The sequence below is a fragment of the Aptenodytes forsteri genome, unplaced genomic scaffold (assembly GCF_000699145.1).
Source record: "Aptenodytes forsteri isolate BGI_AS27 unplaced genomic scaffold, ASM69914v1 Scaffold888, whole genome shotgun sequence".
Classification (NCBI taxonomy): Eukaryota; Metazoa; Chordata; class Aves; order Sphenisciformes; family Spheniscidae; genus Aptenodytes; species Aptenodytes forsteri.
This window is the reverse complement of record NW_008796057.1, coordinates 325,480-335,779: the sequence shown is the minus strand read 5'-3', so window position 1 is coordinate 335,779 and position 10,300 is coordinate 325,480. Positions and strand designations below refer to the sequence as shown.

Genomic DNA, 10,300 nt, shown 5'->3' with positions numbered 1-10,300 from the left:
CCTCCCCGCCACGGCCGGCCCTCCGTCCGCACCGGTTCCACACGCCCTCCCCATCCTGCCCTCCCTGCTCCCCTTGTCCGCACCGCCCCCCACACCCCTCCTCGGACGGCCCCTCACCAGGCCCGGCTCCCGCACCCCTTTCCTCGTCCTCCGCTTCCTTCTCCGGGGCTCCCCCCACACTGTGTCCATCTCTTTTTGTCTTCCTGTTTCTTTAGATCCTACCAAAGCTAGACCTTCCCTCCCCAAACTGCTGGACAGCCCCGGCTGGTCGGTGAGCATCTGCTACCCCTCAGTAGGTCGGGCAGAGCGGAGAGTGGAGTCACGGAGGTGCTTGGTTTGGGCGAGTGCTCCAGGCAGAGTCGAGTCCAAACCCCCAAGAAGAAGCTTTAGAGTGAGTCAACATGCTCTTACATCAGCAGACAGCTCATCTGATCCCTGACTTGTTGCAAGATGCAGGCTGGGTTTTTCAGGAAAGCTCAGCTCCCTTTTAGCTCCCTGAAGGCTGTGCGCACAGAGGTGTGCAGGCAGCTGCACACTCCACCAGAAGGCCAAAGTGGCCAGCCTTGGTCCAGAAGCTGTGTAGCCGTGTTAGCACAACACTGTGCCCAATTCACTGAGCCTCAGCATCGCTTTTTTTCCTTGGCGCCTAAATGGCAGCTGAACTCTTCTAACAATCTGACCCAGTCCCCTTTTAAAATAGAAGGTAATAAAGAGTGGAGCTTGTTCAGCATACTGAGCTCCAGCTCTGGGGATGGTCCAAGCAGCAGCTGGAGCAATTTCTTTCACTGTCTTCATAAATATTTTAATGTACCCGATTTAAAAGCAAATAAATTGTCTTCACCACAAGATGCAGTCCTCCTCCTGGCCATTTTCACGTTTATTCATATATTGTCTGGCTCAAAAATCCACCCGGGTCCCAGAACAGCATTAAACTTCTAAGGCCTAATGCTGAGATGGACAGAATACCTGCAAGTCTTGTTCCTGTCCGTGGGGATTGGGCTTTAAATCTCCCCAAATCAATACCTTAAACAGCTCAGACTTCTGCAATTATATTGATGGGAACATTAAAATCTGTGTCAAAGGATGACGCTGCAATCCTGCAAATTTAAGTTTTTTGTTGGATGTAGTGGTTTTTTTAATAGATTGTGAAGCAAGCAATATAAGAAACAGGTTTTACAACTTGTTTTAAATATAAGTAAGCTTACTTCTCCTTTCACCCATGTCTTCCTTTAGGCTTTTTTATTGCTTTCTGATAAAATCTGCAAAAATAGAAATTGTGTATGTTTTTCCCTTTTTAAAGTTTCAGGTGCAAATGTCTAAGCGCATGCTTTTTCAAATCTCCTGTTTCTTTTGTATGTTTGACTGCTAAAGACAGACCTGTCTTACTTCAAACCCAATTGACGGTTTTGCCTGACCTCAAGATTTTGTTTGTGACACTAACTGGGCACCTTCATAACAGTCTTGGAGGCTGTTGAAAAGAGAGGCCAGACTGGGCCTTTGCACTCTGGCAACTGAACTCAGAGCTATGGATTTCGGAGGATGTTTGGGACAAATTAGTAGGGCAAAGGGTGGAAACATGTTAACTGCTGCCCATTCTGCACAGTGTCCTCTGCATGAGACCTTGTTCTGTCGGTCCTGTACCTATCATTACTACCATGTTCATACACAATAAACACAAACATACATGTTGTGCTTTAGTAGTCCTGCCTGTAGTTCAGCAAGACTGAACCAGGTTAGTATTTGGATAGGAGACCTTCCAGGAAAGTTTACTTGCTGCAGGAAATAGTGTTCACTTACTGAGTAATATTTTTCCAATACTGAAGTCAGTCTTGAGTCATCTGGTTCTGGGGATGATGAGCTGTAGAAATTCCAGCTTTGAATGGAATAAAAGCAAGTTCTTGAGCATTTTTGGTCATGATGGGGCTTTTGGCAGTTTACTGCAGAGTAGGAGAGTGTCCTGGCCGAATTCCAACCTGGGTGATTACATTCAGCTGACTGAAAATGAGCAGTGGCGATTGCTGCATTTCACTATTGGGCAAAGTGATTTCCACACATGGGCTTAAATTTGTAAAGCAGAATGAAAAGGACTTATAGAAATGTCCCTTTAACCCTCATAGCTTATTCTTGAAGGCCTTGTGAGGCTTGTCAGTCTGCTGTACATTACTCTAAATGCCAGTGATCCAGCTGCTGGGGCATTGCTTGGAATGGCTGTACCACATCACATGATGGTCTTCAGAACAGTGGTGCTTTTTGTAATGCACATACACATTCCCACACATCAAGCAAGGAAACAAACAGAATGGGAGAAAAGGAAATAATAAAAGAACATTCAAAGTTTTCTTTGTTAGAATTAAAATACTGTGACAGTGCTGTTCAGGCTGATCCGTGGTTGGTGTTTTGTTTTCAAAAAGGCTAAGTGATCCTTTGATTCAAAAAGGTAGAGAAGCACTGATGTAAGATATAGAAGGCAACATGGAAGTGTATTTCCTGTTATATATGTACCCCAATGTATAACAATTTTTTTCTCTCCCTGACTTTCCCTACTTTATTTTGTACCCAGATTTTCTTGCTCCTGTCTGAAATGTGCCTTATAACTTTACAAGTTTTCAGAAGACCACTGTGTTTCACTGGGATAGGAATATTGCATCTGCTTCATAGCAGGAGGATGTTATATGTATTACAGTTTAATTCTGTTCTACTTTAAACCTAGATAAAGAATGAAGACTGTCTGTACCATTTTGATTACCTCTTCTAGGGTTCAAAGAGAGAATCATTTCCCCTGACCTTCATTTGCTAATGGCTCAGCTTGATCTAACTGGTATACAGATAAACTTGCTGTTAAACAAAAATTCCGGTAGGAAGAACCACCTCAATGTCCAAAATTCCTTTGCCCCTGCTGGTATCGGTGGCTCTCTGTAACCATCTAAAAGCCGAACTACGCAAAGTCACGAGAGCTTTCACGAGAAGCTTGTATATGAATGGACAATGCTGCCATCCTCTTGAGAGATGAGACGAAGGACCCTTCACAATGACAGCTCTGCAAGTTCCAAATATGAGAGTCGTGAATACGGAGTTTCATGTTTTGTCTCCAGAGTGATCTTCGTTCTTGTTAAGCTAATTTCACCTCTTGTCACAAGTTTTGCTTTTGGGATTTAGACCATCATTAGCCACGGAACTCCTGTGTAAATCACTTTTTTCTTTTTTTTTCCCCCTATTTTACACAAAGACTGTTAATAGGACTGTTAGTGGAATAAGCAAAGCCAATATTCACAGGGTTTAACTTTGTACCAATAGCACTTTTTGCCCCAGAATGCCTTACAAATGCCATACAGCATGCATGTCCCAGTGTACAACTTGTTATGAAATTTCTGTTCACTTAGGCACCGCCTTAGTTTCCCAAGCTGACTTTTAGGGACATTTCAGCACATAGCATCTCATACAATAAGTCAGACGCCACCCAGAGGTGCCTTTCAGGTCTGAGAGCTTTCTCCGTGAATGTATTCAGAGCTAAAGAGACCATGCGTGCATCCTGCGGGTTGATGCCATCCACCTAACGGGAGCATCCTGAAGTGACTGAGGGAATGGCAGAAGGAGGGCACGCTGGCGCTCCTCCTGTCCGACTGTGGGTGCGACGCGTAGGTGTTTACTGCGATGAGCACCGCAAAACGTGGCTTGTGGCTGCGGAAGAGGCAAGTGTCCTTTGAGCTTCCCAGTGATTGTAGCTTTGCTATTGCAGGTGCCTCTACTGTATTGCCAGTAACTGCCTGCTCTTTTTGTTACTTTCCCCCAGGAGGAAGGTATGCTGAGGGCTCGGATCCAAAGAGTTCAGGTTCCCCTGGGTGAGGCGCTGCGACCCAGCCAGCTCCCCCCATCCCGGCTGCCTCATATGTGGCAGCTGTCCCAGGGTGAGCAGTACAGGGATAGTAACTCTCGCGTTTGGGAGATAGAGCACCATCTCATGGTAAGGATGGTGGCAACAATAGACCATAGTCATGCCTGTTTGTGAAGTCATTTGAGATCCTTGAGGGACGGCAAAGGACTGTTATTTTGTTGAAGTCCATTAGCTCAGCCACAGTAACTGTAGACGTATTGAACTTTTCCTTGTCGCTTACAGCTTGGTGGTGTTGAAGAACTGCTGCTTAAACTCGTGCCTGGTGATTAATCTGGTATGTGTAGACATTACCCCTGCTTTGTACTGTGCTCTGTTTATTCCCAATCATTCTTTAATATGAATTTTTGTCTTTCAGGAGCAGTGGCTCTAGGAAGATGTCGTTGTATATTTTGTACAATAAATGATTCTCTCTCCACTGAAATGCAGCCACCTCTGAGGTGGAAGCAGTTAAACAACACACAGCAACATCACACAAGAGTTTAGGACAGGCAGTGAAGAGGAGTATTGTGTCCAAGTGAATCATCAGGGGGAGTTCTAGGTAGGCAGAATATAATTGCCCCAAGTGGAGTTTGGCCAGGATGCTGGAAATAATGCCCTAGCAATATTGAAAAGTGCTGTGGGCTGGTGAATTATCAGAAATTTGAAAGCCAGCACCTCCCTAGCTCTGGGCAGGGGCAGGAGCTGAACTGTGGCTCAGAGAGAGCGGAAGTCCCACCACCGCTTTCGGTAACAGCGGTGCTTTCCTGTAGAGGTCTCCCATCCAACTACTAGTACCACCGGTTTTTGCTTGTCTTTTGATCTCTCACGGAAGATCACAGTTACAGGTGTCACAGCTGCAGAAAGTCAAATTGAGTGTCTGAAATCCTGCTTTCTAGGGTTTTGAACAAGATGGAGCTGTTCTCCAGTCTGGGTTTTTTTGGGGGGGGGATTTCCAAGAGGCTTTCTCCTGGAACAAAACAAAACAAAAAGCTCTTCGTGTTGTCTTTATGGGACATACACAACTAAGTTGTTTTGTTTGGTTGTTTTTTTAAATGCCTCCTCCAGCTGCAGTTATATGACTAACACCAAATCCTTGGTTGTGTAGGGCTCACAGAGAGGGCTTTTACATAAATACATGTTTTAGTATAAGGTCTAGAGGCACAGAACTGTTAAAAATTAGTCAGACATATTAATTTGAACCTTTGCTGGAATCTTTGTGCATCCAAGTAGAAAAGAACACATTTTGACCAGAGAAAAGAAAAAGGCCTTTAAGCCTAGCAACATAAAACTTCCTGTATTCATTGTCCACATTATCATCCTTTAGCCAGACACAGAGAATTCTTGTGTATGTTGGCAGGCATCTGCAAGCAGCAATAGATGTTTTCTGAACTGTCTGTGACAGAGAGGGAAATTGGGAGCTCTTTAAAGCCTTGGCTTTAAGACAGTATCTTGCCCCCCCCGCCCTCTGAAAAGCACGTTGTTTCTACAGTAACATTTTCCTATCATTTTAGTTCTCTGAACATGTCCCAGAAGGATCCCTGCCAGAAACAAGCCTGTGAAATACAGAAATGCTTGCAAGGTACCAAGTGTCATTTTGTCTTTCTGGTGTCTTGATTTTTGGTGGAACTTAATTCTTTTAACTTAACCCTGTTCTCCTTTCACCTTGAGAATGAAGAAAGCAAGCACATTAGCATCACCTGGTTGCATAGCGAACAAAATTATAATGTCTGGTTTTAATAGAATTCCCATGTACTTGATTGTAAATAATGAGACACCATTAGTACAAAACAGAGCGTTTGTAACAGTAATGTTGTGCTTATTTCAGAGTGTTCTCCATGCTGGTAGTGAGTAGTGAGATCCCATGTGTAGTCTTGGGACTCAGCTGTAGGCGGGGAGAGCTAGACATTATAATAAGCTCTCTAACAGAGCAGGTAGTGGGTGGATTGTATGAGAAGACTGCAGAGCTTCTAGCTCCAGTGGTATTTTAAGACTCAGACAGATGTCTGTCAGGAACGGGTTAGGTATATGTGATCTGGCCTCAAGGTATGAGATGGTCTCCCTCTGGAGACCTTTAACAGCTGTTTTGTATTAGCTTAGCTAAATATTTGTAGGGGTGAGGGAGCTTATGTGATAATGTGTTTTGAGAGCCTGAGTTGGGGAGAGCAGGCTTGTTACTTGCAGAGGACAATATTTTTAAAAAATTTTGGTTGTTCTTGGAAAAGGATTTGCCTTATGGAATGAATAAAAGGAAACATTCCCCTATGCCAAGGCAGCTCAGCCATACGGGAAAGAGTTCTTCCTAACTCATCTGGTGGAGCCATGAGGCAGGATGCTAGTGATGCCACAGCTAAAATTAGCCAGGCCAGTTCCACAGCAACTCATTTCTGCCTTTAATTTATTTGCAGACTACAAGCAGGTTAGCTAAAATACAGCAGGGAGGGAGGAGGGGTCCTGCTGGGGAAGTAGAGAGATGGCTTTGCAGACTGCAGCAAACATAGTGATTGCAATCTGTGCAGGTAACACAACAACCCCGGTGGCTGGGGAGGAGCATAGGAGGAAAAGCATCTGGGAGAAAGAAGGGGAAAACAATAGTCAGTTATTGGTAGATGTCGGTCTTTCCCAGAATTGTTTTCTGAAAGCTGTGTTCAGCTCAAAGCAAGGGCTCAAACAACCCCCTCTACATGTCCCCAACATTTGTCTAGATATTACCTTTTACTGTCTTTACCTTCATCTATTACCTTCGGCTGCCTTCTCCCCTCATAGTAACTGCACATAAAAGCTAATGTTTGACCCTGTTTTGGTCCCATCTGTGGCAATGTTCTTTTTATAACATTCATGGAGGTTATTCCAAGTGTTTTACCTGTGTAGGTTTGTGTACATATTTGATCTGAATGGTTAAGTGTTAGCAAAGAAGCTCTTTGCTACATGCACGCTCTGCTGTCCACCACTTCTCTAGCTATCATTTTGGAGTGCTGTTGTTGTTCATGTATTATCATGCTGTGGAGTTGTCTGAGTTGCACAGATGAAGCAGCTGAGTTGACAGACAGCAAAGCAATTTTTCCCTGTAAGGATTAATGCAATACAGGATGTATACAGAGCCTTAACTGACAAATACACAGAGACAGTGTACACAGTGCAGAAGCAGGACCTTTGGGAGTCCAAAAGATCTTGCCTGCTTCCTCTGTGAGACTGAATGCCCACTGTAAATCTCTTTTGTGTTTTGCTATCTGTTGTACAACTAACCATTGTGCTTTTCAGGAATGCATCCCTGACAGATAGCAGGGTGTGGCTGTATGTAGCCGTAGTTTTAGAAACAAACCTGCACAGGCAGAGGAATGGTTAGGAGAGCCTTGGAGCACTCATCATTAGCAGGTTATGGCAGAGAGAGATTAGCTCTCCTCTCCAAGGGCCTGCCATGCCTCCTAGGCTGCCAGCTTGCACAAGGCTGTAACATCACCATAACCTTTTTCTCAGGGGTGATCTCTGTGCTTGTGTTACAGGTCACTCACCAACCCAGTTAGGGAATTCATAGCCCAGTGATCAGAGTGGGCTGGCTTGCTCATTAACTGGAAGGCATTCACTGCTGCCTTCTGGGCTCACCAGTGGGTGCTGTGTTTGTCTCACATTGGGTTGCTGTTGCTTCTTTTAGTCTTTTAAAAATCAGTGGCTTGTGGGGGGGTGAGTGCAGCTGTGTAGTGATTGTGTAGCTCATCCAAAGCAGAGTGGGTACCTCTGCACACCCTGCACTTCTATGCAGACAGGCAAGTAGTTATTAATTCAAGCCACAGACTCAGTCTGCTCACATACCTGCAGGGCTTCTCTCTGAGAGCCTGGTGGCCAGCCCTGCAAAGCACTGTGGGCTTTGCCACCTCAGCCAACAGTGGCAGCCAGCAAAGCGCTAGGGCAGAAAGGATGCTGGACAAATCACCTGTGTCCTGCAGTGCCTGAAACCTGCTGGTGCAGTGAAATCTCTCTGAGCCTGAAACAAAGGCAATATGGAGAAAGTACAGAGGTGGGCGTAGCTGTGCCGTGCACAAAGACGTGAGCCTAGTTATCCCAGGTCAGACTAGGACCTCGTTTAGCCCCGTGTCCCAGTTCTGGCAGTGTCCAAGAGGAGAAGCCTATGGAGGTGAAGGAGGTCAAGTAACAGTTGTGTGGCTAGAGGTGGGACCTTTGTGTGGAAGGTGGTTGTGTCACTGGCTCTGTGCAGCTGGATTCAGCTGCTGGCATCTAGCTAAGCATTCCTGATAGTGTGCTGCCTGCTTCGGTTAGCTGCAAAGCTACAGCCTGCCCACAACAGGACACTGGTAGGAGGTTGGCAGTCATGATCCTTACCCCTTCCTTTCACAAACCCCACAGTGCTGAAGAGTGCATATGTCCCTGTTTATACCAAGTCCTCTTTGGATGCTCTTATATTTACACTCGGCTGTAAACCTTATAGTGACATGGCAGCTGGGTTGAAGACCATGGATGACAAGATCCAGCTTAAAAGCACACAGGCTAAAGAAAGGAAGGATTGAAGGGCAACAATAAGGGAAACGTCATTCTTACTGTAGTGAGATGTGATAGCTACAAAACTGGGGGACTGAAGATGCTCCCATCCACAACAGCAAGGCTGCCTTTGCATGGCTTTAGATAGCTGAAACTAAGGAGAGATTTTTGTAGAGCAGAGAAAATGATGAAATGCTTGTAAGCAGCTCTTGCTTTTCAGAGAAACATGCTGCCCAGCAGCTGAAGGGCTGGGCTAGATGTGTCCTCTCTGGGGACAAAATGTGTTCCCCTCTGCAGACTTAGTGTCTCCTTCTTATTTTCCAGTGAACAACTACATGGAGTCTAAGTGTGAAACCGTGCTTCAGGAAATGCGGAAGTGCTGTGCCCGGTACCCCAAGGGCAGATCCATCTGTTGTTCAGGGTTTGAGAAAGAAGAAAGGGAGAGAGAAAAGTTTAAGGCGACTTCAGACGGAATTCCCCCACCACCTCAGTAACACAATGCAGCTCCAGCAGGTGCCGGAGCACGGACTAACCTGCAGAGCTTGTGTGTGTTTTTTCAAGCCTTCTTTAGACTTTCAGGAAAGCCAGATCGCTCCTATAACACACCATTCGGCACACCAAAAAGTATAACGCAGTACCAACAGATGGCCTGGTTAACAGACTTTATTTTCGGTACCAAAACATCATCTACATTGTCTTTGCATTGCACCTGTGTCTGTGAAATTCAACTTGATGTTTTTAGAATGCTTACCTTACTCTAATCCATCCTTGCTCTCAAAATGGAGAACTGGAACCAAGTTATTCTGGCTTCTGGAGCAGAGGTACAGGAAATGAGCTCAGAAGAATGAGTGAGTTTAAGTGTGACACATAAAACAAGTCCATCTTGACACAGCAAAGGTATTGCTGCCATCATGCAGTAGTTCCAGACAACATTTGCCTGTCCAGTGGTTCAAGCTCAAGAATGGGAATCAGGTCTGGGGATTGTTCCTAGGTCTTGCATAGATCACGAGTGACTACAAGTCACTTTGCCTAAGTGCCTCACTTTCCCACTGGACAGACTTTTGGTTACTTTATATTTGAATTGCCTACACGCTGCTATTTGCATGACAAAGATGTTACAGGAACATTATTTCAGGGATTGCTACAGGAATAGGATTTTTTTTAAAAAAGCAATATTCATTTGAAAGATCTGACTGTTGATATAAAATTTATAAATTTATGTATAATTGAACACCTTTAAGCAATATGTTACGAACCCAGCGTAGTTCAACCCGCTGGTACCCAGAGGCCTGTCACAAAGCCCTGGGCTAGATCCAAGAACTGATTTAGGTGCTGCTTACTGAACAAGCAGTTGTAGGCACTTGCTTTCAACACAGCATTCCAGACTCACTCACAAGCCAGCTGTCTGGACCCCAGGGAGAGATGGCTTTTCAGAAGCTCTCACCCGTGCAGCGGAATTTCCTGTGACCTGTAGGAAGAGCTTGGTAGACAGGTTCCTGCATCACCCTTCAGAGCTGCCTAAGTCTCTCCATCCCCTGTAGCAGGAGTCCAGGCACCTCAGTGGGTGCCAAGTCCATTACAGGGCCTAGGCACCTAAATATCAGACTTTGAACCCACTAGGCCCCTAACTCTGTCATTAGATCTAGCCGTAAAGGACTTTTGTGCTGTGATCAAGTACAACTTACTTATGAAATACAGCTTCTATAAACAGACCACTGTAGTCTAGGCACAATAGTTGAGTGTATTGAAGCCTAGAAGAGCAAACCGTCTGTATTCACTGCTCTGAAATACCATGATACAAAATAAATGACTGGAACAAATTGTAGTCTCAGTTTGCTTGTTTATTGAGGATACAACATAGCTGCAAGCCAGGCAGCTTGGCTGCCATTCACAGTCCAGAGCTACATATGATATCATCATGTTTAAATAGAAGCTGCT

The 10,300-nt window shown here is 45.1% G+C and overlaps 2 protein-coding genes across 6 annotated transcripts; both read left to right on the top strand.

The window, feature by feature from the left end:
- Window positions 1-219: 219 nt before the first annotated feature.
- CMC4 (C-X9-C motif containing 4) lies at window positions 220-10,180 on the top strand. 4 transcript variants are annotated; one of them, XM_009286310.1, is made up of 3 exons: window positions 220-271; window positions 5,383-5,450; window positions 8,687-10,180. In XM_009286310.1, the coding sequence occupies exons 2-3, from the start codon at window positions 5,393-5,395 to the stop codon at window positions 8,854-8,856; spliced, it is 228 nt and encodes a 75-aa protein (XP_009284585.1). In that variant the 5' UTR covers window positions 220-271; window positions 5,383-5,392; the 3' UTR covers window positions 8,857-10,180. The 4 variants fall into 4 exon arrangements, with proteins under 4 accessions (XP_009284585.1, XP_009284583.1, XP_009284586.1 ...); XM_009286308.2 differs by lacking the exon at window positions 220-271 and adding an exon at window positions 309-391; XM_009286311.1 differs by lacking the exon at window positions 220-271 and adding an exon at window positions 4,115-4,166.
- On the top strand, window positions 303-5,445 carry MTCP1 (mature T-cell proliferation 1). 2 transcript variants are annotated; one of them, XM_019473933.1, is made up of 5 exons: window positions 303-391; window positions 3,506-3,689; window positions 3,791-3,961; window positions 4,115-4,166; window positions 5,383-5,445. In XM_019473933.1, the coding sequence occupies exons 2-4, from the start codon at window positions 3,582-3,584 to the stop codon at window positions 4,160-4,162; spliced, it is 327 nt and encodes a 108-aa protein (XP_019329478.1). In that variant the 5' UTR covers window positions 303-391; window positions 3,506-3,581; the 3' UTR covers window positions 4,163-4,166; window positions 5,383-5,445. The 2 variants fall into 2 exon arrangements, with proteins under 2 accessions (XP_019329478.1, XP_009284582.1); XM_009286307.2 differs by lacking the exon at window positions 5,383-5,445 and adding an exon at window positions 4,248-4,287.
- Window positions 10,181-10,300: the final 120 nt, after the last annotated feature.